We start from the raw sequence: 27,516 nt of genomic DNA on the forward strand, positions 1-27,516 counted from the left end.
TGCTCCTCCAATACTCCATTCTCTCTTGCTCTAGTGTCCATTGGATCCTTTGTTAAACCTGCTCAGCACATTAAACCAGCAGAAAATTACCTGCTTTCCCCCCTGTTCGGTTAACGAGGTTAAACTGAGTTAGGGAGAGGTCCACTGAGCTCCAGAAATGGTGGAAGTGTTTGTGTGAATTGGCAAGGGGGAGGAAGGAGGTTCTCCCTCTCCTGGGAGCAGTGAGCTTTTGGATTGTCTTTGGGAAATTCTGCTGAACACTGGAGTTGCTGCAGTGAGTTGGGGGGGATCATGCAGCCTTTAGGGTCCTTTGCTCAGCCAGTTATTCACCTTCACCCTGAGAAGGCACCTAGTGGAGGGAGTGGGGGGTGGGGGGAAAGAGGAGAAGGGGCAGGAGCTGCTGAAGCACTTCTGTATGTGCATTCCCTCTCTGCCACTCGTTTGTACTGGTACGCTGTTGCTTCTGTGCCTGCATTGTACTTCAACTAGTACTCAAATTGACACACAAAAATCACATGGCTGCAAAACAACTGACACAAGAGAAAGTGGGAATGTACAGACTGAGCTATTGGTGGGGGGATTGAAGCCTGGGTTTGGGTCAGTTTTGGATCCATGTGTGCTCTCACACACCTGCATCCTGGGGCTGCAGTTCTGCAACAGTTTGACTGACCTGACTCAGTTTTGACACAGTCTTACAGCCTCCCCCGTGCTGCTGTTAATCCATGTCCGATTCTGCACTGAGCTTATTCTTAGAACTAACTAGCTGAAAAGAAACGTTCAAAACTCAAATTTTTTTCTTTTTTTTTTTTTTTTTCTGGTGGTTTAGTTTACTGAACCAGTTCATCCCAGGGGCAAAGAAAGTCAAAAGTGGATGTGAAATCAGGTCTAAAAAAAAGCATCTGCAGGGGTGGGACTGAAGTAGCCCTTCCTAGGTAGCTTTTATCCTGTTGAGGAATTGCAGCCTAAACTCCAGAATTTTTGAAGTCCAGTGGGACCACCTGACCTTTCTTTAAGACAGAACTTTGACTACAGAGTTTATGGGAAAGTAAACTCCCAAATATCTTCTTTTTTTGTCACCCTCTGTGGTTGCAAAGACCTCTGTTCCGTGCCTGGTCTTGCTGTGTTTTAGTGTCATCAGTAATAATTTGTAGTGTAACAGATAACATTAGGTTCCTGTTTAAAGTGACACTGTGCATTGGCTTCACACCCGTTGTGAGCCAGAAGCATTCTGTGCCTCCCTTTCCTCTCTGGCTTAATGGTACTTGTCTGAGCTGTCAAAACCAGTAACCGAAATAAGATTTGAGGCTGTTTTGAATAACTCCTTAAAGCTGTGCAAGTTTTCATTTAGCTTTGATTTTGCTCAGTTTCGTATTCTTAGAAGCTTGAACACTTTTTAGGAGTGGGTTTTTTGTGGTGGTTTTTTTTTTTTTGTTACCCAGATGGGGTGGCTGTAGTGAAATCGTCCACAGCCTGGTGATCCTATAGAAAAACTGGTTGCATAGTTTTGCTCTGCTTCCCAAACTCAAAGGTCTATTGCTTTTTTTAGAGCTATCAGTAATGAAACATATATCTTTTCTTTTGATGCCATTGATTTGTCCAGAAAAGCTGAAGCTGTGGTCATTGGGTCTTTTGTTTTGTTTTTGTGACCTATATTTGCGTTAGGCCGCTGCCTTGTTGAGGACGACTTTTTGCAGCTATAATTAATCTAAAAACCAAAACCAAAACCAACAACAGTCCCTCCCCCTTAAGTTTGTGTTCTTAAAATATGGTTTCTTGATTTTATTTTTTTTTTTTTAGAAGGAGGTCCTTTGACTGCCTGTGTACTGGAGACCATGGGAAAGGGGAGGATGAACCTGTCCGTTAGGAAACCTCCTGATCCTAGTGTCTTTGCCTGTGTCCTGGAGAGGGATGAACAAAATCCATTGCCTCTGTTTAGAAGCTGTCCCTGTCCTTTAATAAATATTTATATGCAAAAACTGTGTTATGGAAGACTAAAATAAATGATACTTGAATTTCTTACGGTTACTGATGTATGTGTTTGTATGGTTTAGGATTTTATTGATTTGCTTTTTGTGCAGCTTTTTTACCCCCTCACAACAAGACTTTTCTTAATTGATAGATTTCACAGATGAGAGCCCAACACCTGGGAGGCAGACAGCTTTTGAGATCCATTTTAACAGCCATAGAATTTCTTTACTCAAATTCATAGGGATTTACTACACTTTCCAGTATAAAAGGACTAAGGCTTTTCATATATGATATAAATCTGAATGGTACTGTTTAATCAGTCTGGTAAACACTTCTGGATGAATCTGGCTTTGTGAGTATCTTACGCGATGACAGCATTAATTGTGTTTGTCAGTTTTTGATTGGTGCTTCTGATGTTACTGAAATGCAAATAATGCTCAGAAAGTGTGTTAATAGGTTTAATAAATTCAGAACTAGGTAAAAGAAACTTGAGTTTTCATTTTTGAGAGTACCATTGCAATGAAATGCTAAATTCCTCAGTGAGACGTGCCGAATGTGATTGAGCTATATTTTGACATTTGAGAAAATGTGCCTGTAAAACTACCGTAATAGAATTATAAAAGGCAGTATAATTAAAAAGAGTAGTGGTATAATTAATAAAGGGTTAAAACAGCAATGTGGACATTTACATTGAAATAAAAAAAGTCCCTTGGAAGCTGTAATTGTGTTGGTAAACTTAACAGTATAGATAAACCCAAAGTCATAAATGATCCATGCGTGGTGTTACATTATTTGATGGCAGAGCCTTTTAGCAGGAATTTTTAAGTATTTTTAAGTAAGTACATTCCAGTTTTTTCTTGAATAGGAAGATGGTGTTCATCTCTTCCTTTTCCCCTCCGTTCCTAAAGGACTTGTCAGCATGAGTCTGATGTAGAAAGTACTGAGAGCAAATCACATCTGAAGATGTATTAAAGATCACATGGTAGTAATGAGCTGGACATCTCTTGCTCTCTTTTAGGTTATCTGTTGACATTAGGAGCTGGGATATTCACTGGGAAAGGAATCCTGTCTGCTGGTTCTCGCTTTTGATACCATCTCTTGAAAGCAATGTTTATGTATTGGGAGAAGCAATAGAGGCTGAAGAAGCACGCTTGCAGTCTTCAAGTTTGTCATTTGGCTGGTATTAGAAAATAAAAGGCAGCAGTAGATGGAGACAAAGGTTTTCTTGCTCATTAGGCTGCTAGGCTCAAATAAACAATGATTTTTCACGAGAATGTTTGCTAGGCTTCACTAAATGACTTTTGATTTTGCTTGGGGAGGACTCCTGTTGTCATCTACATCAATATATCTTGCAGCAAAAGCAAGTATTTTTCTAAATGCTTAGTATGGTTTGAGTATTCTTCTGTGGCCACGTTCCTTCTTACCTTTGCTATCATCCTTTCCTTGTCATTACTGTATTTGTTAGGCAGAAGTGTCTTAGCACAGATGGTACTCACCCTCCCCAAACTGGGCTTATGAAAGATCAGTTTCCTTCTTAGTGCAGAGTACGCCTTTTTCCATCTGAAAGTGTAGCTACCGTACCTACTAGTTGTCAGAAACACTACTGTATTGAATGTTTTTCTTTCAGATTGTTGCATACCAGTATTCATCTACAATTGGACTTCATGGTAGGCTTCACTTACCTGTACTGCTCTTGAACTGTAGCACACCACAGAGTATAGTTCAGTCCTGGTTTACAAATAGAACCAAGAATTAATTTAGTGGAAGTCTTTAATGTAGTTTCTGTTTTAATGCTCTTTATTACCACTGTTACAAAAATGGGGAATGGGGTTTAATTAGAATATATAGAGCTGTAGAATGAATTGATTGAGAAGCAGAAAGAAGGAAGTTTAAGAGTGAGTTTGTCATTAAGTGTTTATGTGATAGTCAGTGCAGATCTTCACACGGTAGCTGTCTTCGGAAAGAAGTTCAGGTGGGATGCTTAACAAGAAACTTTTTGGGGTTTTGGTTGGGATTTTTTTTTTCCTTTTTAAATGTATGTTATCAGGCAAGCTCTATGAAGAAAAAAAAAAAAAGCCTAGTGTTTTCTAGTACGAGTTTAGCTGCAAGATTTCCAAGGTGGGGTTTTTCTTGGAGGTGTTATGTAAAAATGTCTGGTTCTACATATAGCTAAATGCAATGAATAGGGTTTTCCCTAGCAAATTTTAAGTCTCTGGTTTGTTTTCTGAAGGCTGTATCTGGTAACTTTCTAAAGAATTTTGTCAGTATGCAGAGCGACTTTTGCATTCTGGTAGTCAAACTGTTCAGTTCCAGCTCTGTTAAAGAGCTGTGTTAAAGCTTGCTGGTCCAGTAAAATAGACATTTAAACTTTTTTTTTTTTTTTAAATCTTGAGGTCAAAGCCAATCCCTTCTATCACTGGCAGCAAGAAAATTCCTTGTCCACTGAAATTATCTCAATTATTTATATTGAGGCAGTAGTTCAGCCAGCTTTTCCTCAGTATGATTCTGTTACACTTTGTTGATAATCTTACTGTCCTTCTATGACAATTTGTAAAAGGCTCTAAAACCTGTAGATTTCTGGATGATAGTTCTAGTAAGATGTTTGAGCCAATACATCTGTTAAGTCACTTGTCTCTACTGTTTTTCTCTTAATACTTCAATCTTCTGAATCTTTATAAGTAACTTAGTTACTAATCATCTAGCCATAAATATTTCTGTAGCTTTAAGTAGCTGGATCACATAGGTGTCTAACAGAAATCCAGTATTTTGCTACTCTTAACTGATTAAAAACAGAATTTCTACAAAAGACTATTTCAAAACATGTTAGTTTGTTGCAAATTTCTTCTACCAGATTGAAGTGCCTGTTACATGATGCCTGTTATCTGCTGTGAGCAGAGCATTAATGCTCTTTTTTTAATAACAGTAAAACGAAAAGGCGCAATTTATTTCTTTATGAGGAAGCAGTAGGGAGGAGGATGAATTAAAACTGAGTAAATGAATTACTAATGCATAAATGCAATTGTAAAATAATTGTGTAAATCAGTGTCAGATTTTTTCCTGTAAGTTATACAGTGAGACATAACTGTGTACAAAAGCATTAGTAGCTTTCTTATAATTATTTATGCAATAAATATTGCATAATATAATTGAGACTGCAGACAAAAGCTAGCATGTGCTTTGCTGGCCATTTATGTACTGTAAAATTTCAGCTCTACTTGTGACCCCACTTACTACTGGCCCATTGAGCCAGATGTGTTGTGACCATTTTTTTGTTACGTGGAACAGTAAAAATAGTAGCCTGGGTCCTCTAGATCATCATTGAGGGTTTTTTGAACTCTGATTTTTAAATGAAGATTTAACATCTTTCCCCCACCCCCATTCAAAAAATGTTGTCAGTTTTCTGGTTGGGGGTTTTTTTTCGTTGTTTTTTTTAACTGTGTTCTTTAGTTCTTGGAGGATGTTTGTATAATGTCATTCTTTGCTGTAGAGTTCCAAACAGATTACAGATTTTATTTATTAGGAAATATAATCTTAATTGGGTGTGTATTTGAAAATACTCCATTTTTGGAGTCACATAGCTGTGTGTGTGTTTATCCATGTGTACGTATGCCTATATAAATACATAGGCATATATGTGTGTATAGTCCAGCTCTTCAAATTGAGTTATCCTTAGCAATTTATCAGCTTTAGAATTCCGTCTTTGCTTCCAGATGTGGTTATAAGTTGTAGGACAGTACTTCACCTGTGGATATCTGTATTTGCAGCAGTTCCCTGTGCTAGTGCTAATGAACTGCTTTTCTTTCTTCCTAATGCAAATGCAGATCACCATCTTTCTTCCTGCCTCACCGTGTTGGGGTTTTTTCTTTTTTTTTTTTTCTTGTTGTTAAAAATCTGCGTCTTGGAAACAGTTTCCCAGTAAGTTCTAATCATGTTCATGTTTTGCTTCCAGTAGGAATTGGAACTGAAATTATTCATCCACTTCTCCAAGCCTTTTGAAAAGTGACTAAATGCAACTGAGTCAGATTGTCTGTGGGAATGAAGTGGCTGGGAGAATCCAAGAACATGGTGGTGAATGGCAGGAGAAGTGGAAGCAAGTCGTCTAACGACCATGCGCAGAATCAGACCAAATTGCAGCATGCAGGAAAGGAGAATCCGAAGATGGGCAAAAATGGAGTTGAGAGAAGATCAAGCAGATGTATGTACATATTTATGCAGCTTAGTGCTGTGTGTGATTCATCTATCAATTTGCAAGTCAGGCTTCCGTCTTGTCTTAATTCATGAAGGAGGTCTGCATTCAGCATTTGGCTATCATCAGAAGCATTAATTATGTTTGTATTTGTTGGATGTGTTAACTCACTTCAGGAATATAGATCTCTTCAGATCAGTTTAAAAGTTAAGTGAGAATAACTGGATGTAAATTAATTTTGAACCCGTGTAGGTATAAAATATGTGATTGGCACTAAGTGAGAACTAGTGTGATAACATAATTTGAATTACTAGCCCAACTTTTAGTGAATGCACACATAGAAGTAAACCCCATTTTGAATGAAGTCACATACATCCATAGTCATTATGAAACGGTTTTAAGGAACATGGATTTTTATTTTCACTGTTGGTCTGGGATGAAGGACTTACAAATTCAGGGTAAATCCTTTATTCAGATTTTGGGAAAATCAGGTTTGAAATTGTCATGGCTTCATCACGTTTGTAGGTCAGAAGTTTTAGAGGCAGGCATGACTGAACTGTGTAGTCTGGAAAGATGCTTGTAGTTGGGGAGCAGAAGAGAGAAGGAAACCAAAATTAATTAAAGACACCCATAAAATATATTCTGAAATACTTTCTCCATTGGCTGCTACATAAATGAACAAAAGTAAGAGTGAAAAATTAACTGTGCTCATGCTTCTTCAGATATTTTATCATCTTCCTTAATTGTTCTGTATTTTTTGTCTCCAACCTGTGGCTGGCTGTCCCTGAGCATAGCTGGGCTTTATAACATTCTTTAAATGATATCTAATTTATGCTCTCTTATTTGCAGGTAGCGGTGCTTCAGGATTTGAGGGTCAAAGTCGTTATGTGCCTTCCTCTGGAATGTCTGCCAAGGAACTGTGTGAAAACGATGACCTAGCAACTAGTTTGGTTCTTGATCCCTATTTAGGTTTTCAGACACACAAAATGAATACTAGGTAACTTGTCTTTATTTTTCTAGAAAAGAATTGATCTTCCTAGTTGATGTACTCAGAGGAAATCTGTGGAATTTCTTGCACATTTAGGAAAGTCTGAAAAAATGGCAATTGGCGAGTAGCTTCCGCCTTTAAAATGCTGCTGCATGTGAGACTGGAACTCAGAGCTCTGTAGCAGCGTGCATTTCTAATGCTATCATAGGTCTTTCTGTTAGCCCTCATGCGTGTTTATGCTGTAGAACAGGTTGTTAATAGACACTGTTTCCTAGCTTAAACAGTTAACTAATTGTAAGTTTTAAGCCATTAGTCATTGAAATATTTCAAAGACAGGAGTTAGTGTTTGGGAACTTTTCTGTTTATTTCATGTGCTTGGGTGCTTTCCCTCCCCTGCCCTCCTTACTCTTATGACATCACAAGAAAGAGACAGTTCCTGAGCACTTCAGTGTTGGTGCCATTTGATCTTAAGTTCTTGTACACCCATGCTGAAAGAATGCTACTCAGACATGTCTGTATGTATAAGATAAATCAATGTGCACACTGGGAACTTGCTTACCAGAATTGCACGTGTTTTTGCACTGTTATGCACCTGTCTGAATACTTCTGGTGTAAATTCAGTGTTGTCTTAGGGTTTAGTTGTTGCATGCTTCTTCCTGTTTTACAGACATACCACTGATTATAAGTATATTCTATAGATCTCTATTAAGCTTTTGTTTGCATACAAGATCTGCATTGCTAGCTTAATGGAGAAGCTATATATAAATGATAAGTTTCTAAGGACAGGAATCGTGTGCTTATTATTGTACAATGATAAGAACTGGGGTTTCCAGGCAGCACATCATGGGAAACAGGCTGCTCAACCCTTCAAAGTGTTGCTGTGGCTATTTTTAAAGAAGAACGGTTTACCTGTGCAGCCCAGTCACATAACTAGAGTATCAGTTAAGTAGATTTTTTTGTGTGTATGTAACAAGCTGATTGCTTCAAAAATGACTGCTAGATTAATTGGTGTTGTCACATAACATAAATGGTTGCTGGTATAACCTGACAGCATGAGTTGCACATGAAACTGCAGCAGTGTGGTCCTAATAACTGTAAAGACTTACGCCTAAAGAAAAAAGATTTTTCTTTTTCGCTGGAGAGTGCAACATCCATCTTTAAGAGGAATGCTTGAGTTCCTCCTGTTCCCTCCATGCTATTGGTTACAATAGCACATTGTGCCCAAAACAGTGTCTGGGTAGATACTCTTACAGTTCAGTTTGGAGTGTCTTTGTATTTCCAGCAGTTAATCGAGCTAAATATATATGCTCAAAAGACTTTTTTCTTTTGTTGCATAAATGGTAGTCTACAGGTTATGCACAGGTAGTTAATACTTATGCTTTTTGCTAAGGAAATGATGTATTCATTGTTTAATAGTTGAAGAAGCTACTTTCAGAAATGTTGTTTTCTGCTGATATGTTTTCAGCACCTAAAATACTTTTTTAATTACTAATTTGAATCAAAAGACTACACAAAGGCTATCATCATGTATTCCTTTCTCAGACTTGGAGAACAGTTACAGGCAGTCTTCAAGGACAGTAGTTAATAATCTTGGAGCACTATGGGAAATACTTAGGTGAGGTTTAAAACTTCTATCAGAAACACATCTTGCCTCTTTCTTAATGTCTTATTGGGAGAGTTTCTATTGTTGCAATGAATTAAAATAAAGGCATCAGCATAGTTCTTGTTTATCTTTTTGGTACAGTGATGACATCTGCTTGTTATTGTAGCTGTGACGCTTAGATCATCTTCCTTCCATCTAGTAAGCTGTAGTCTTTCTAGAGCTCCTGAGATTTGTTGTTGGCTTTGAGGGAAGATGGGGGGAAAGCAAATATGAAAAGACTAGACCATTTTCAAAATACCAGATGCCAGTGCCCAAATACATGATTGTAATAGAAATTAAGATTTACAGCTTATGTTTGGGCATCTTCTGCTTCAGTGTGATGAAGTCGTATTAGTTAACGTAGTTTGTGTATTGAGGTGCGCTTAAAGTAAAACAGCCATTTATGATGGCAAGCAAATATTTCCTGTTCCCTTGTTCCGATTTGTTTGAAGATGTACTGTGGAAGTGACTGTGCCAGCATTCTGCTTTGCTGTTGGAAACACATAAGAGGTTTGTATTTTTGCAACTAGCAGCACAGCATAAGCTGATGACTACTTACTGAAGTTGTACTTTACCTTACCTCTGGAAGCCAAGTCTGTATTTTTGTATCTATAAGTGTCTTCTATGTAAGCACTTTCCGTACTTCATTCATTCCTTTAGTTGAAGAGTTTGTGAAGACCTCTTGTTTTGCCCAGAGTATATTGATTAGAGGAAAACTAACTCATAGCATCCTAGTAAATTACCTAGATTATTGTTGGGATGTCTTTGTTTTCCATCTTCTTTATACTGAATTAGTAATCTTATGGTAGAGTGGTGACAAGAACAGGATTGTTATTTTTCTTCTTTTTTCCGGGGGCCATAAAAATAAAGTCCTGCAATTCCCGAATGCCCTCTGTTTTGGGAATTGGGCTATTAGCTCTCTAAGCTGTCAAGTCAGTAATATCTGAAAGAGCTGAAGACTTGTTCTCAAAAGATTACGATCGGATCCCCCAATGAGTTTGTCCAGTGTTCCTCTGACATATCTTCTTGTCGCCAGGGATTTGATGGACAGCATAAAATGTAGCTCTGGAAATGTCTTCAGTGGCTTTACCCAAAAGTAACGTTTTTGCATCCTCTTGGCTTTCCAAGAGAAAGCAGGTTGTTTTCAGAGCTTCTGGCCCTCTTTACAAGCCCTGTGGTCATTCTTTCATCAAATTGGTAGCTCTTGCCTTGACAAAATAGCAGGTTAGCAGTTAATCAAAAAAACCCAAACACCCATATGTTAGGAAGTATAATCTTGTTGAGTATAGCTGTTCTAAGAGGTTTTGTTGCTTCTTGTACAAATCTTGTTATGTCAGACCTTTTTCTGTGATAAAGGATATCCTGGCTGTAAGATTTACTTAGTCTTGCATGCCTGTCCTTTCTGTAAAAAGAAGACTGATTTTGCAAGCTATTACTTCCTGGGTTGAAGGTTGTCTAACACTAGAGATTAAAACTGACGCTTGTAAAAAGCCAAGTGAATTCTTGCTTATCTTACCATCTCTTATTTTCAGATGCTTTTCCCTAGGCTGAGCACTGAATCTTCAAGTTGCATGCCTTAATGGCTAATCCACTCTTTACTATCTTGCATAAAAATTGTATTTAAATCTTAAGCCAGACTCCTGATCATACTGCTGCTGTTACCAGTCACTGTTGTTTCCTGGTTCCCCAAAGCACCAGCATCATGCTAGGGAATACTGAAAGCAGTTCCAATGTCTTTCTGAGTTTGCAAGTGATTTAGGAAATCAAATGCATTGTAGTCTGTTTTAGGAGAATCTAGGGGTGTTTCCTAACTCCATATTGCTGCTTTCAGTGAAGTTACAAACTGGTGTGTGGTACAGGTGGTTTTGTCTGGTAATGTGAGACTAAAGGACCAAGCTTTAAGAATTTCCATGTTTTCCATAGCAAACATGAACTGTTTGGGGATGATGTATGGGAAGCTTTCTCTCAACACTGCGCCAGAAGCGATTGCTGGGCTTGGTGTAAACTGTCAGTCATTCCTGAACTTGAAAGGGTACGTGACTCTTTGTCCCTTAGAGTCACTGTTGAGCCCCAAAGACAAAAAAGGCAAAGCAGTTCCATATCAATTGCATTCATGGGTCTGTGCTGAATCTCTTCTGCACTCCTTAGCTCATTTCAATGTAATAATTAAAGGGCTCAGTATTCACCTTGAACGGGGTTTGGAGGTAGAACAAGTCATGTGTCTTCTGCTAAATAAGGTTATGTGGCTGTATAGTTCAACTTCAATGTTGTGGCGCTATGGAGATACTGGATTAGAGGTACACAGCTCTTATGTAGTGACACCCTGTTTCAAAATTAAGCTTTTATGTTCTTCAGACCTCAGTGTCTGTATACTTTCCAAAATGATTTTGTTTGACTTTTGTGTAAAATCTGCTTTGTCCATTTTTTTTAATTTTTGCTGATAGCTTAATTCAGTAAAGTCCTTTAGCTTGCTACTGGTTTTCTTCCTTCACTGTGTGTAATCACACGCAGTGATTACATTGGAACTAACTGTTTTGCTGCTGCTCAATGTTTTGGATTTAAAAAAAAAAAAATCACAACCAAAAAACACCCCCAGCAACCAACCCTCCGCCCCCCAACCAACACCCACCACCTTACTCTTACACAGTTTTTCTAGTTGCACCTTTAACTTCAATAAAAAGTGTTATATCGCCAGAAGATGGAGTGGCTTGCATCCAGTAGTCATGGTAACTGCTAAATTAAATTTACCATGTGGAGTGTCAGAATAGGAATGAAGGAGAGTGGTGGGTTTTTTTTTTGTGTCCCCCATATTTATTAAAAAAAAAGCATTTATTTGCTAACCATATTAAGGAGAATGAAACTATGTGGCTGTTAGAATTTTCTTTACTTCTATTCTAGGCTGTATTGGAGTTTTGACCACACTGGTGCGTGTATAGTTTCAGTTCAAGAAATTTAAGTAGCGTGGATTACTTTCTTCATTAAAAATGTCATTTTGAACTTTGGCCTTTAAGGAACGTGGGGTTTTTTCTAGATAACAATACTGGAGATTAAACACGGAACAAGTTTATTTTTATAGAACTAGCTTTTAATTAAGATACTCATACTACAGGGTTGGGTGGGGGGGAAGCCAAAATGTATGTTAACTAAATAAATTGTTTCCACTTACAATAAGTAGATGATTTTCAACTCTTGTTGTGCTGTCTTGAATGCTTAACAGCCTTGCAGTTTTAGCTTTTGTGCTGAATCTCTGGTATTAGATGAACAGTAACTTGCTGTTTTTTCCATAGCCACTTAAATAAAAATACCATCCAGACAAAGTGCGTGTTGTTAAGAGGCTAATGGGATGCTATGTTTTGATAAATTCACTCTTCTTCATGTTCCCTAGTCAGAAGTTAAGAAATAGGTTTAGAAGTATAACTCTTTATCATGCACTGGTACACTATGTGGAGTTCCATACTGGATCTCTTGCAGGATCAATTTATCCTTTTTGTTCAAACTCACTGCTCTCAGTGACTGAGACTGGGCAAGGTACTGTGCTTCTGAACTTACCAGAAACTCTCCTTTAACTTCCTTTATAGGCAAGCATCTCACTGACCTTTGGCTTTATACCTTGGAGTTTCAAGATTCTTTAAGTATTCCCGAGGTAAGAGAAACTTGAGAGAGAGAAAGAGCTCTGCTTCCCCAACCCATTTTCCTGCGTCTTCCTTATTGAGACCACCTCAGTTTGCCCTTAACTGGAATAAGATCATCTTTTAGCTGATTTTGAAATTGCAATAGCCATAGCTTTTTTTGGATCTTGTTGTCTAGGGAAAAATAGGTATTTCCTAGGGAAGCGTGAAAAGTTTCTATTCTGCAGCTTGTCAGGAGGAAGGGCTATTATTATTTCTTTAGAGATAGCTGAGTTTTTCATTCTTAGCTTACTTTTAACAACAGACTGTTTTGTGGCAGACTCCATGTTCTGTGAAACCTGACCCCTGAAGCTGTCCATAGGGTGGCTCAAGGAGTCTGTGCCTGTGAGCAGATTCAAACACCAAAGTGTCTTGTTCAGTTTCCATGATGGAATCTAATAAAGGTGCTGTTCATAGGAGCAAACCAGAAGTCTGGATAAACAATTCTGATTTTAATTGACTCTCTGTTTAGAGACTGGGTTGGCTGGTTTGTTTTGTTGGTTTTCTTGTGCTCTTTCTATCTCTTTATTTCTCTTCTTTGAACTAGTCTCCTATTTTACTGACACTTAAAAGCCAGTTTCTTTGGCTCAGATTATATATATATATTTAGCTGTGGGGTCTTTTCAGGCTCTCTTCATGGTGGTGCTCAAAAACAGTCATGTAGACTCTTCCAGCAGGTGCGTAGATTTTTTTTTTTTTAATGACATGTGTAAATGAGGAAGCCCTGTAACATCAAAATGATAGTATTTAAGGTTGCTTCTCAAAACTGATTGGCTTTTTGGTAGGTAGTGCTGAGAAAGACTAATGAATAAACTGCTATTTCTGATACTCCTGGGAGAAGCAAGGTGTCTATCAGCAGACCCTCAAATTCTTAAGGAACACTCGTCTTCTAGGCTTTCTTGGCATATTGGCTTCTTCAGTGTCTCAAATCAGAAGGTACCTTTTAAAGTATATATGGAGATACACCTGTGAAAGTACTGAAGATTTCGTGAGGAGCCTGGGTTGTAGTATTCTGCATTAGCTCATAAACTTTATATGCTCTCAGTGCAGTTTACATGTGCTGTTGAGCTGTGAACAACTCAGACTCAGAGTGCAAAGTGTCATTCTGTTTCATTGATTCAGGAACCCTTGAAGTGAAATGCTGTACATCATGATGTTGGTTTCTAGCATCTTTCTATGTACTTGTGGACACTTCTTGCTTGTTTGGATTCCTGTTTATCTTTTTCTCAGTATCTCTGCCTTCTCACCATGTAAAAAATATCAGTACAACGTTTTGATAGAGGTGCTGCAGGAGGTCCTTGGTATTAATGTTTGAATCCTTGGGTGCCAAGAGTCATGTTCTTTGAAAAACCCAGTTCCTCTTTCAAGTTTCAAATGCTTGGCATACAGTGTAACATTCATTTGACCTTTTAATGTGTTGGGATTTTTACAATCTCTTTGCCCCTTGCTGTTTCCAGCCTTCTTTTTGGCCTTTTCAAGACTTGGGCATACACTAACTATTCTACTTCTCAAGAATGATGTTACGTGAATTTCTTCTAGACATCTAAAGGAATTCCACCAGCAGTGTGGAATGCCTGAGACAAGAACCTGTAGAAACACCTGCTGAATGTGATCCATGGAGGTATGCGCGTGACTTTTAAAGGGCTGGGGCCAGGTTCTGAGCTACCTAAGGTAGCTAGTCAGGTAGACATCTAGTCAGCCTTTGAGAATGGTATGTTGTGAAAGACCTGAAATATGAGTATCACTTTGGGCCTATAAGATGTGCTTCTAATTGCTAGAAAATGTAGGGTGTTGATTCTTTTTCTGTAGGTCTTGAGAGCCACTGTTTAAGCTTAGTATCTGCCCTGCTTTTTTTTTTCTTTTCTTCCCCCCCCCTGCTGGTGGTTGATTTGGGATACTGCTTTCTTTAGCTAGCCTAGACCAAGCTGCTTCATGATGATAAACAAGTATGATTGTGTCTATTAGCACATACATTGCCTGTCTCAGGTGCTAATGCAATTTTGAATGTGATGTTTTTTCCACCTGTCTTTGTTCCTGCAGGTCACTTAGCTAAAAAAATGGTGCATTTCAACATATAAAATAAAATGTAAGGGAGAGGGCAATCATTCATTTAGCCCAGCAAGGATAGACATAGCTGAAGACCAATTTTAGCTGTAAATCCTGTGGCCTTTCCTCCTGTAATGTTTGTAGATAAAGATGTAAACAAAATGTTGACCTGTCATGTTTGTGCATATTAGTGTGCTTTGTACTTCTCATGATGTAAGTACAGTTGGGTCCTTGTTGGGAAAATGATTTCTGATTGAAACTGAAAATGAGAGCAAGTTCTATTCTGAAACTAGTCGGGTTCAGTTTGGGCTATGTCATTTTAAATTCCCTTAATGTCTGAGGAAGCTCTGTGAGTTATGACTATCAAATCTGGGAGAAGTCTTTCTGGTTTTGGGAGAACTGGGAGATGCTCTTCTTGTATCTGACTGGCAAGTCGAGGGAGACATTGCTGTGCTATGGAACAAAAATAATAACGATCATGTCATCTGTGGTCTGAAGGGAGTTTTCCTCGGTGATGAGATCTCAGCAGCTTGTTAGGCAGTTAGCTTTTTGGGGAGATGGGATAAGTATATTCTTTAATGAAGAACTTGATTTGAAACTTCTTGGCACAGTACGTACTACAATTCTAAGTGGGCATCTATTTCTTGACTGACTCTTGCTGTCTCATTAGATGTTATCCCAGCCAGAAGAAAACTTATCTAATGTCTTCTCAGAACTACTTACTGTATCTTCTTCCCTGAAAGCTCACAGGTTTATAGTGATAATTTTTGCCATATTCTAAAAGATCTAAAAGATTGCTTAGTCATTATATTACAAGGAAGTTTTTCAGATGGGGAATGCAGAGAAGATGTGTAAAAGCAGTAGCATGGAACGCTGATAATCTGCACTGCTGCTGGAAGTGATACTGCTGTTAGGAGGTCTTTCTTTATTGTATCAGGAGCATAAATACAGCATTTTACTTCTAATGAAGGAAATTGAATCCTCATCATTATTACTTATTTCTGATTAAACTCTTACTATTTTACAAGGTGAAATAAAATTGGGATGTGCAACACAAGTTGTTTTGTTTCCTTCATAGAAGTTGCATAGAAGCAGCAAATCTTATTTAGTCATCTGAAAAGAAGTTACTTGCAACACTCAGCGTTCTAAGATGAGGATAAGCCAAGTGATACGGTAATTTAAAAAGCAGGGTATCAGTGAGGGAATTGATGAGGTTTCCTTCCACCAACTTCAAGAATTTATTTCCCCTTGTTTACTTTTGTCATCAAATACAAACTTCATTTGGTAAGTAAGAGGAAATAAAATCAGCATGGTAACACACTTCAAGCAGCAAGTAATGGGACTTAGTCTTACGGATTTAATCAAAAGCTGTTAGCTCGTTTAACACTTGCTTACACAGCATATGACAAAAAAGGTGTGAGTTGTAAAAGGAGCTGCAGAAAACTGTTTCTTATGACCCCAGAAAATTTTTATCTTTGTGAAGAGTCCCCTGGGGTGTGTCACACGCTTAAAAGTACACACACCACACCTCCGCCCCAAAGCAGAACATATATGGGTATGTGCTCAGTCAAAGGCAATTCATAGAGATTCGACATAATCTCTAATTAAGTTCTGCTTTCTCTTGGTGGTTTTGTAGCTCAAAAATGGAGCTCCTGCTTCTTGCAGTCATATAGGTTTTTTCTGTAACCATTTTTTTCCTGTTGAAGATATGAAGGATAGTTTTTCTTAAATCTCAAGCTTTGGGAAGAAGGCAGAATTCTCTGCTAATGTACAGGGGTTTATTTTCATATTTTATCTACCCATGATTTTCAGCTACCTGTTTCCTGTAGCAAATATTTTGGGGAAAATTTCTTATGATCGCACTAACTTGTGGAACTTCAGTTTTCCACAGATGTAGTATCTACGCTGAGTGTTACTATTTATAGATACTTCTTGTGTAGTCATTAAGAGGTGTGTTTTATATGAATGCAAATGTTAAGTTTGCAATCTACGTAAACTCATATAGTGGATTTGTCAATGTAATAAGGCTTTGCATTGGGCAAAAGTTGATTTGAAATCACTCTTCAAGATAGTTGTGCATTTTTTCTGTTTTGAGATTTCTTAGTCTTTTCAGTTGTGCTAATTGTTTGCTCCCTATTTAAAAAAAACAGCGTAGTATGTGAGGCTGTAGAGGACTTAAATTTAAGATCTCATACACACGCACCCCCCCACACACCCCCTAACCCAGCTACAAAAGCCAGAACTGTGCATAGATCCCTTCATACCAGTGTTAACTGGATGCTGTAAGTTTCCTAGTTTATTTGGTGGATTTTTTTGCACGTGCACTTTTAATGACAGTAAATCTATTAGGAAAGTAAGGACAGTAACACTTTCATTATACTAGTTCTTTGGCTGCTTTGTTCCAAATGATAGGCACTGAAAACAGTGAAATATTATTCTGTGTTGGTTAATCTTATCAGAGATTTGTTTTATAAATAAATTATGCTTCTTGGCAGAATGGAGAGTTTTAATGTTCCAAGTAGTATGCTTGGCTTTACCTTACCTCTGCCATTACCTCAGGAAATGAGGGCCTGTGATTTAAGTACATAATGGTCAGTTTCTTTATGCTAGGAGTCAAATATTTATATGGCTAGCAAAAGAACTCTGTGCTGTGAGTAACTGTGAGGAAGAATTGAGAATGAATAACAGTGGACTGGAATAGCTTTATTCTTTATTTCAGATTCCGACCTATTAAAGGAAGGCAAGAAGAACTAAAAGAGGTGATTGAACGTTTTAAGAAAGATGAGCACTTAGAAAAAGCCTTCAAGTCCTTGACGTCAGGTGACTGGGCCCGGCACTATTTTCTTAACAAGAACAAAATGCAGGAAAGGTTGTTCAAGGAACATGTAGGTGTATTTGTAATTAACATGCTTTTTCAGATGGTTGAAGGGCTAAGAAAATGTAAAAATTTCTTAGGAACGTAGCAGTAGTAAAGGAAAGTAATCCACTGCTCTATGTTATTTGTTTGATTGCTTCTTAACAGAAACTTCCTTTGTTTTTTAAAACCCAGCTAGCTTCCCCACCCCACCTTTTTTTTGAGTTAACTTACCATTGCCTTTTATGTAATAGACATGTAGAAAGGAAAACACATTTGCCTCTTTTGCTGTTGGCTTACGTCATAAGCAGAAGAGAGAAGACCTGCTTCTGGGAGACAAGAGTTTCAAGGACTTCTTTTATTCTTTGGAAGGGTTCTCCCCCCCTGCCCCTTTTTTTGTTTGCTTGTTTTGTGGTGGGTTTTTGGTGGTGGGGTTTTTTTTGGTGGTGTTTTTTTTTTTTTTTACTTACAGCTATTGTAAATCAGATAGTGTGACAAAGAAAGGTAGAGGAAAAGGAGAAGCCTTGCTACCTCAAAATACCTCTGTTGTTTTGGGTATAGGGGCTTTATGTGGGAGTGTTATTCCTCCTCCTCCACTTCCCACACCCCAAATCCATTTTGTATATAGCATAAAGGTTGTTGACTCTCAAAGTTGCAAGGAAATCACAGTATTTTTTTACTTTAAAAAAAAAAAATAAAAACCAACCCTCCTTCAGAAATGAGTGCATTGTTTTCAGATATAACCAAAAGGAATTTGGCCTACTTCAAAGTGCATCAAATCTAGTAGTGAAGAAAAAAGTAGGCAGCAAATTCTGCTTTCCCAAAGTGTTTTTTGAGTAATACAACCACACTTTAACTAAAAAGAATTGATCCAGCAATCCCTGAGTTCAGTATCTAGATTTGTCATGGAAGTAATATATTTTTCAGAACTGGAAAGAATAAAATTGGATCCTGTAGATTGTTAGGTCTCAGTGGTTCTTAAAGATCTGAGAAGAATTCTTGAATGCAACTACTCAGTGACTTTAAGAAGAAATTATCCATTTTCATTGGTTGGGCCAACTTTATACCATTCAAGGCATCTTTAATTTTTTTAAACTCTTTGGATCGTCCTGTTATCCATGTGAGGATTCCTGCAAGTCACTCTGAAGAAATAAGATTAACATAATGTGTATATTTATAATCAGAAATGCATTTCAGCAAACAACATCCCATTGCAATATCCATTTTGGGGGGGGGGTGCAGTTCACTGACTTTCATTATTTTTATATGAAGTTCCTCACTGCTTTTGTTTTGCTTGTAACAGAAAAGTGCTATTTTCTTTCATTGCAGGTATTTATTTATTTACGAATGTTTGCAACTGACAGTGGGTTTGAGATACTGCCTTGTAATCGGTATTCTTCTGAGCAAAATGGAGCCAAAATTGTTGCAACGAAAGAATGGTAAGAAATATAATTTACTATTGCATTCTATTTCTGTCAATTATTTTTAAAGATTCTAAGGAAGCTATTAAAAAGTATGATTTAGAATTAAAACTGCAGCCAGTGAAATACAAAGTTTTGTGTTTTTACTTACAAATCAAATTTGGTGTCTGTTTTTGCTAAGTACTTAACACACAATACAAGCATCTGTAAGATATTCCTTTGTATATTTGGACATAGCCATACAGTTTTCAGTATGCAAGTTTTTTTATCTTGTTTTCAGTCAGATAATTATTTTCTTCTAATTGTGAGTTGTTGGCCTCCTGTGAGAAACACGACCATGTCAAGACTCACATTATGCTGGATTTGTTATGCAACAAATAATTGTGAGGGAAATGAGTTTTTCACCTTTGAGAAACTGAGGGGTGTTATTTGCGTATTTTGATTGTGCAAGATAAATCTCTCCTGGAAACACAAAGTTGGAACTCCAGTGTATTTCCCCATCTCATTTTGGCACATCTGAGTTTCATTATAAGCATGTCTGTGGCAGCACCAGCAGTTCCCTGGGTTAGTTAAGATTTTAAAATAAATTTTTCCTTCCTTCCCCTTCCCCTCCCCCCCCCAATTTATATTTATTTTGCTTTGTGGCAGTACATACTCATAACAGCACATCTGAGATGATGATATGCTATTATGTGCAGGCTAGGATTGAGTGACTAGGCATTACGATGGCAGCGTACCATGTAAGCATGCTGTTACTGTGGGGCTACGGCCTCAACGTGTGGGAGAGTAAGCTTTAAGAAGGTTGAGGCCAGTTTCTAGCTGTTCATGACTGTAGCTGGAAGTTCCACAATCATGATATAATCGGTATTTTTGGGGGTTGTTTTTTTTCGGTCTGAATTCTCCCCTTGGCTGATTCTTTGGGGTGGAAGCTTTGTATTTAGGTGTGTTGAAAATGAATTAACTTTGCATGCTCAAAATCTTGAGTGACCTGAGAGAGAGCAAGACAGGAGGGCTGCCTCTTAACCCTGCCAATATCTGGAAAACTATTGAGACTCAAGACTGAGTTCTCTGCACTCTCTATAAAAGGAGAATTTTGCACTTAAAAGGCTTGGCTTCTAGTTTGTGTCCTTCATGTACATTTAGTATCTCCATATTCATCAGTGTAGTGTAATCTGGCCAAAATTTGGAATGGCTGCTCTGAAGAGCAGTGGAAACAATGCCCTTGCAAGATAATGGAAATTGTGTGCTTCTTCCTAGACTGAGCATTCAGTGCCTCTGATCTGCTGTATTTATGATGGCAGATTGGCTGTCTGCACATGAAGTCGTCATGGCTTTGTTGGTCTCTTCCCTGCCCCCCCCTCCCCCCCCAATGATCTGTTTCAAGGACCAGCTTGATGCTGAAGAACCACTTGTGAGAGAGGAAAACATCTTGCGTGAATTCTGGCCTTTTTTTGAGTCAATACTGGGCCTTTTTTAAGAAGCCATGGAGTTCTAAGCATCTTCACTATGCTGTGTTTTCGTGGCCAAAGGAAGAAGTATAGGAAATGCAAACAAGAGCAGCCGGAGGAAGTGAAAATGTCTTAAGTGCTGATGGGGAGGGAGTGTGCACAAATGAAAAAAACTTGCTTTTGGTTTTAACTGTAGAAGCTGAAGTAATCAACTCTTGCAATTTCTTGCTTGCAGTCTCAGGAAATTGTAGAAACAATGATGGTAATGTCTGTCAGAATTGATGTAATTGATTCTATATAGTAGCATAAAACCATTTATTTCATGTCTGATAAAAAGTCTACTTAGCCTGATATCCTGTCTTTAACTGAATTAAAACATGAGGTTTATAGGGGTTGAGAAATTGTTTACAAAACACTTCCTGTTATTGACAACTTTTTTTTTTGTGAAATTACTTTGTAACTTCTGCTACTCTTTTTACACTAAAGGAAACGAAATGATAAAATAGAATTACTTGTGGGCTGTATTGCTGAACTATCAGAAATGGAAGAAAACATGCTGCTGAGACATGGGGAAAATGACTTCAGTGTCATGTATTCCACACGGAAAAACTGTGCACAACTGTGGCTTGGTCCTGCTGCATTTATCAATCATGGTGAGTAGTAAGTGTAGGAAGCATGTTAAAAGACATAAACAATTCTACTCAGAAGTGTTGTTATATGTGAGCTGAACAACACAGGATCTTAGAGAAAATGTTTGAATCTGGCATACTGGATTACTATAGGACAAAATCCTGTTGGGATTTTCCCAGACCAGAGCTGATCGGTTGTGAACTGGAAACTCACAGAAGTCTCTAGGAAGTGATGCCTTATTCTTTCACAGAGACTTTGGAACTGGCAGCTAAATTAGTAGAGCATATTGTGGGTTACCTTGAATTCTGCATGAACTTAGTCAACAGTAACGTATTTCTTAGGTGAACTCCTTATGCCTTCTTTAACCTTTTGCACAGAAGCTTAACTGATTCTGTTGCATTTGTATGCTGAAGGAAAAGCAGGTAGGATTTAAGATAAATCCTGTTGCCTTAAAGAGGAGGGAAGCTGAACATTTGTGATAGCATAGGGAAGAGCTCAGAAACAAAACTATATCAAAATAGGTATCTTTTGATGTATAGCTTTGTGCAATACTAACATAACTCCCAGTATTTAGCTGAGATTCTACAGTTATTGAAGTCAGAGTGAATCCTTACTTTAGATATCTACAACTATTCATGTTTCAGGTCTTATCAACAGTTAATTGACTTTATCTTTTGGACCTTTTTCAGATTGCAGACCTAACTGTAAGGTAAGCAAGAAATTAAAAGTAAATAAATAAAGCACCCCACGTTTCTTTTCCCTTTGTCCCTGCACCTTTTCCTCCCCAACTGTTTCACTTCTTTTCTTATTCAGATACTGTTCAGCCTTAATGATTAACCTTTTTTTTTTTTTTCTCCCTCGCCCCCTCCCCTTCCTGTCGTCTCCTTCCCCAGTTTGTATCAACGGGCAGAGACACAGCATGTGTGAAAGCTCTAAGAGATATTGAACCTGGAGAAGAAATCTCTTGTTACTATGGAGATGGGTTTTTTGGAGAAAATAATGAATACTGCGAATGTTACACCTGTGAAAGGTATGCATTGATGTAAATAAGTTTCAAATGGAATGGGGCATATTCATGATATATTTTGTGAAACTGAAAGTCCTTGATTATGAGTGCTCAGATTTTTGGACATGTTATAATTGCTTCCTAGCTACTTGTTGTAATGATTTTTTTATATTGTTACTGAATGGTCATGTTTCCTGAGAACTCCTGCATTCTGTTTTCCTTTTGATTCTCTGTTCTGGAGATAGTCCAAAATGAGAATAACAAAAAGGTGTAGATTCTTAAAAATATTTGTACTGAATAAAGAAGAATTGGAAGGAAAAGCAGTTGTAGGTTCTACGAGACCATTAGCAACTGACACCCAACTTTTGCTCTTTTTTGCACTAGAAAAAACGCAAATTTCATTAATGTTTTCTGTGTTGACCTGAAGTTCTCTTCTGCTGGGAATGGGCAAAGTAGTTTTCACCTTGTGTTATTAGAACTTGGGGGTTTCATAAAGATCTACTGGTTTGGACAGTACTCGCCTATATCTGTCCATCGCACAATAGCAGCAAAGTTGTTATATTTGTTTTTCACCTGTGCTGTCCCAACCTAGTTTCTTCAAAAAATCAGTTGAAAGAATTTCATAGTTGGTTTTTGCGATGTTGAAACTTCCGCTTACTGTGAGCATGGAGGCTGAACATCATTTGTGAGAGCTTCACCTAGTTCTAAGCGGAACTACACAGAACCTATAACGAACGGTTCTGTTACTGTTTGACCTAACTGTAGAGAGAAGAAAAAACTATAAAGGATAAAATATTAATCATATTGAGAAATAGCTTAGCGCACCTACCTAGAAATAGTTTAATAATCCTACCTTCATTTTTACTAGCTAGTTCGGTCACTAACAATTCTTGCAATTCAAGGGAAAACCTTCTGGTGTGGACCTCCAAGCTCATACAATGTTGGTAGATCATTCCAAGTGAAGGGTACAGTCTCAGACTTTATATAGATTGCTGCTAGTAAAACTGTACTTCAGTCCTGGGAGCTGCTTAGTATTGAATAAATGGGCACCATGATTGTTCTTTCCTTGTTACTTGCAGTGATATGTTTCTTTTTGCTCAGGTTCCTTTGATTGTTGATTTTTAATGTAATACGGACATACTTTCTCTTTCAGGACAAACCATTTTTATGTGTCTGAACACTTTCACTAACTTGTCATCTTCATATTTTAAGTACATGAAAATGTTGTATTTTAAAGCTAACGTTTGGGTAGTTCTAACTTTAGGAATCTGCTTTTCAGTCACAAGGCTGTATTACAGCAATCAAATATGAGAGATTTGAATTTAGGGGAGTTGAGCAAGGAAAAATGAGTCCTTAACAACACTGATGAGGCAACTGTTACTTTGTACATCACAAAAAAAAATCATCTTTAAGTGACCCAATTTTGACTATGCTGTAAAGGGTGTTAATTTGTAATGTTAAAATGCTAGACTTCTAAGAATCTGTGGGGTACGTTTGGGAGCTGTGGGAAGGTTGGCACTGTACAATTTTTTTTCCAAGCCTCCAGAAATTATCACCAAGAAAATTTGCATATCTTTACATGTTTGCGTGTACTCTTTTTAGGTGAGCCTGCTGTTCATGCTGGCTAACTGAGAACTGGGCACCAAAGACGACATGTCAGAAGGCAGTTGTGGTTGTTTATAGCACCATTGCTTTCTGATCTGAAGTGGCTGTTGCTTGTACTAAGTTCAGTCTAGTATTTTAAGCTGCCTGTAATTTGCAGAATTCAAAATAATACTGAAAGTGTTCCATATCGAACAAATATTAGTTAAGAGAACAAGTATTGTGTCTGCATAATAATGAACCCTGTGGAGCTTGAGATCCTATCTGATCTTTTTGGTGCACTTTCAGTTAAGTTTTGTAAGATTTTCTTCCAGTACAACTGGAAGAAGTTTGGAATCCAAACTGAAGTTGTCTTCAGTAATTCTGCGAAGTGCAAACGTACTGGATTATTAAAGTGTATCAAAGGAATACTAGTAGTAGAGGTTGAAGTGCAAGTGCAGGAATTCTTAATCTTCATCCTTTTCTGTGATTACTTTAAAAGAAAAAGAAAAAAAGTTCTAGGTTTGTTCAGCCATTTAATTTTCATGGTAAATGCATACTGGACTCTTTCAGTTATGAAGGAACACAGAACTATGTGACAATTTTCCTTCATTTTCTGTACTTTTCAACTTTTGCTGATGCAGTAACAAGTATTGGAACTGAAGCTGGCATTTTTTTACTAGCCTGATGTGATTAGGAAAAATTTAAATTGTTATCTAAGCTAATATAAGTAGTATTTTGAACTACCATATTTCATTTTCACCTGTGTACTTTGACTATGAAACGATACTAAAATAGACATAAAGCAAGGAAAACCTACCTTTGCAATATTTCTTCTTGCAAGAAATAAATGGAAGGTTTTTCTGCACATCTTACTAAAATGAGGTAAGTATATAGATATCTTATTAAAACAGCCCACAAAATGCTAATAAATTAAGTGGTTATTGGTATTTTTTATCCAAATATACTTGAGATTCAAACTATTGTATATTAAACAAAGTTCTAAGTTTATATTAAGAGTTGTTAATACACTGTGTCCTTGTTGTAGACGCGGAACTGGTGCTTTTAAATCAAGAGTGGGATTGCCAGCACCTACTCCTGTGATTAATAGTAAATATGGTCTGAGAGAAACAGATAAACGATTGAACAGACTTAAAAAGTTGGGTGACAGCAGCAAAAATTCAGACAGCCAGTCTGTCAGCTCTAACACTGATGCAGATACCACTCAGGAAAAAGCTAATGCAAGTAAGTAAGGGGAAAAGCTTGGAGTGCAGGATTAAAGGTTTCATGAAAACATGAAAAATTTCACTGTGATGGAATTCCTCTCTTAGTGTTGAGATGCATCTCAGATACTGGTCTTTAGAACTGTAATCAGGAATCTGAAGGCAATTTAAATAGCAAATTCATGGTTTTCCTTAAGTGTTTCAAGAACAATAGGTGGTATGTTCTTGTTTTGTTTTCTTTTATTTATATCAAAAGCAAATAGTTAGTGTCATATTTCTAAACATGTCAGTTAAAGTTCTATCAGTAATGTATGTATTTCAAAAATATGGTAAACAATCACATGCAATAGTATAGTTTAGGAAAGAAAACTTATATAGTTTGAGTTACCTACATTCTGTAGGAAAACAGATTTAAATAAATACTCTTAGTAGAGCTTATTAAACAAACAGTCGTTTCCTTTAGAGATCCTTTAAATTGGGCAGCTATTCCCTCTCCACATCCAGGACTGATAGTTCAGGTACCTATTCTGAAGTGAAAGCACACAGTTAGTAATCTCAGAAGAAATTGGAAGGGATTTTTGTTTGTGATGCTCCTGAGAGACTTCTCTTCATGGAGTAGTGAGTATCATTTATTTACTTCCCCCCCTTCCCCACCCCCACCACCCTCAGTATAGGCAAAATATAAATAACTTAAACTTTGACTTAACTAGCAAACAGGTTTGGAGCCATATAAAATATTATGGTTCCATCTGGCTCCTGTTAGCTGCTGTGATATTTAAAAAAACAAACAAACAAAAAAACCACTTCCCAAAACCCTCTTGTAATCTGTAATTACAAAGCTTTAGAGTTGTAGCTTTGCTTGGGCAGACAAAACTCCTTTGCTTACCACAATAGGTGACAGACTACTGGATACCTGAAACTGAAATCATTACAGTAGTTAAGGTTTTGGGGGTTTTTTCCTCCCCCTGTAGGAAAAAATTCTGGGGTTAATACTAGAGCATGCTGATCCTCAGATTTTGCTGGAATAATAGTAAAAACTGTGGATAATGTGAGATGGATTTTTAAAAAAATCGGTAGAAGAAGAAATTCAGTAAAAACCAAACTTGGTGTACTGGGGGCAGTGAGGGAAGTGTACCTGGAATTTAGGTGTACTTTTGACTTGTTTGACAATTCCTTTCATGTCTGAGTTGCAAGTTAAGCAGTCTCGCTCCTTACTGTGTACTATCTAGCCTGTTTCACAGATTTTGATTAAGTGTTCAAAATAAATGAAATAACTACAGTATTTGGGAGTGGGAAACTCAGGATAAATCAGTGTCATAACAAAACCACTTTTTTCTTTTGCAGCTAACAGAAAATCTTCAATTGGTGTAAAAAAGAACAGCAAAAATAGAACATTAACAAGACAGTCTATATCAAGAATTCCAGCATCATCAAATTCTACCTCATCTAAACTAACTCATATAAATAATTCCAGGGTACCAAAGAGACTGAAAAAGCCTGCAAAGCCTTTACTTTCAAAGATAAAGTTGAGAAATCAGTGCAAAAGGCCAGAGCAAAAGAATGCTTCTAGAAAGCTCGAAATGGGAAATTTAGTTCTTAAAGAGCCTAAAGTAGTTTTGTATAAAAACTTGCCCATTAAAAAGGATAAAGAATTGGAGGGACCAGTCAAAGTTGCAGTCTCTAGTGGATGCTTAACAAGGCATGCAGCAAGAGAACATAAACTGAATTCTGTGAAAGGTGCTCATGAGCATGGTGATATACCACCCTGCACATACATAACAAGGAGGTCAGTGAGAACAAGAATGAATTTGAAGGAGACCTCTGACATAAAGCTTGAACCAAATATGTTGGATAGCTATAAGAATAATTTGACTGGAATGCAATCGGACGTTTTAGAGCAGCAGTCTCATGTGATAAATGAAAATGACGTGGCTCATGGACCATCACATAAAGGGGAGATTGGGTGCCAGAAAAATGATGCAGGCATGTCAAAAAAGAAATCTCGACAAGGAAAACTTGTGAAACCATCTGCAAAAATAGAAGAAACTGATGCTACGCACAATACACCTGTGAAAGATGAAGTACCAGATTTGATTAGTTCTCATTCAGAACTCGGAGAGAGGAATAATTTGGTGGACACACCTGTTGGCTATAAAGACTGTATCCCTGTATCTGGTGGCTGCTCTGTTGTAACATCTGACAATTTTAAAGCAAAAGACAGCTTTAGAACTGCAAAAAGTAAAAAGAAAAGACGAATCACGAGGTATGATGCACAACTTATCCTTGAAAATAGCTCTGGGATCCCTAAACTGACTCTTCGTAGACGCCATGATAGCAGTAGCAAGGCAAATGACCAAGAAAGTGATGGAATGAATTCTTCGAAAATAAGCATCAAATTAAGTAAAGACCATGAAAAAGATAATAATTTATATGTAGCAAAGCTAAATAATGGGTTTAACTCAGGATCAGGCAACAGTTCAACAAAATTAAAAATACAGCTAAAACGAGAGGAAGAAAACAGAGGGACATACCCCGAGGACCTTCATGAAAATGGTATGTGTTGTAGTGAAACTCTCTCCCTTTTGGAGTCAAGAATGGAAGTAGATGATTATGGTCACTATGAAGAGGAAACAGCAGATGAATCTTCATCAGAAGAGGACGATGAAGAGGAAGACGACTATGATGATGAATTTGATGACTTTATTCCTCTTCCTCCAGCAAAGAGATTAAGGCTTATTGTTGGCAAGGATTCAATAGATATTGATATTTCTTCCAGGAGGAGAGAAGATCAGTCTTTAAGGCTCAATGCATAAGCTTATAGGTCTTAAACTGACCTGGATGTCATTTTTTAAAAA

The 27,516-nt window shown here is 37.5% G+C and overlaps 1 protein-coding gene across 3 annotated transcripts; it reads left to right on the plus strand.

Moving 5' to 3' along the window:
- The first annotated feature begins 5,860 nt into the window (after positions 1–5,860).
- SUV420H1 (suppressor of variegation 4-20 homolog 1 (Drosophila)) lies at positions 5,861–27,516 on the plus strand. Of its 3 annotated transcripts, XM_009327467.1 has the most exons (9): positions 5,861–6,163; positions 7,004–7,151; positions 17,218–17,383; positions 18,682–18,791; positions 20,708–20,874; positions 21,541–21,560; positions 21,745–21,881; positions 24,487–24,683; positions 26,006–27,516. In XM_009327467.1, exons 1-9 carry the CDS (start codon positions 6,004–6,006, stop codon positions 27,472–27,474), a joined length of 2,574 nt encoding a protein of 857 aa, XP_009325742.1. In that variant the 5' UTR covers positions 5,861–6,003; the 3' UTR covers positions 27,475–27,516. The 3 variants fall into 3 exon arrangements, with proteins under 3 accessions (XP_009325742.1, XP_009325750.1, XP_009325758.1); XM_009327475.1 differs by lacking the exons at positions 5,861–6,163; positions 7,004–7,151 and adding an exon at positions 12,389–12,427; XM_009327483.1 differs by lacking the exons at positions 5,861–6,163; positions 7,004–7,151 and adding an exon at positions 12,389–12,427 and having other exon boundaries at positions 17,218–17,318.

Source organism: Pygoscelis adeliae, unplaced genomic scaffold, assembly GCF_000699105.1.
Source record: "Pygoscelis adeliae isolate BGI_AS28 unplaced genomic scaffold, ASM69910v1 Scaffold451, whole genome shotgun sequence".
In the NCBI taxonomy this organism is placed as follows: domain Eukaryota; kingdom Metazoa; phylum Chordata; class Aves; order Sphenisciformes; family Spheniscidae; genus Pygoscelis; species Pygoscelis adeliae.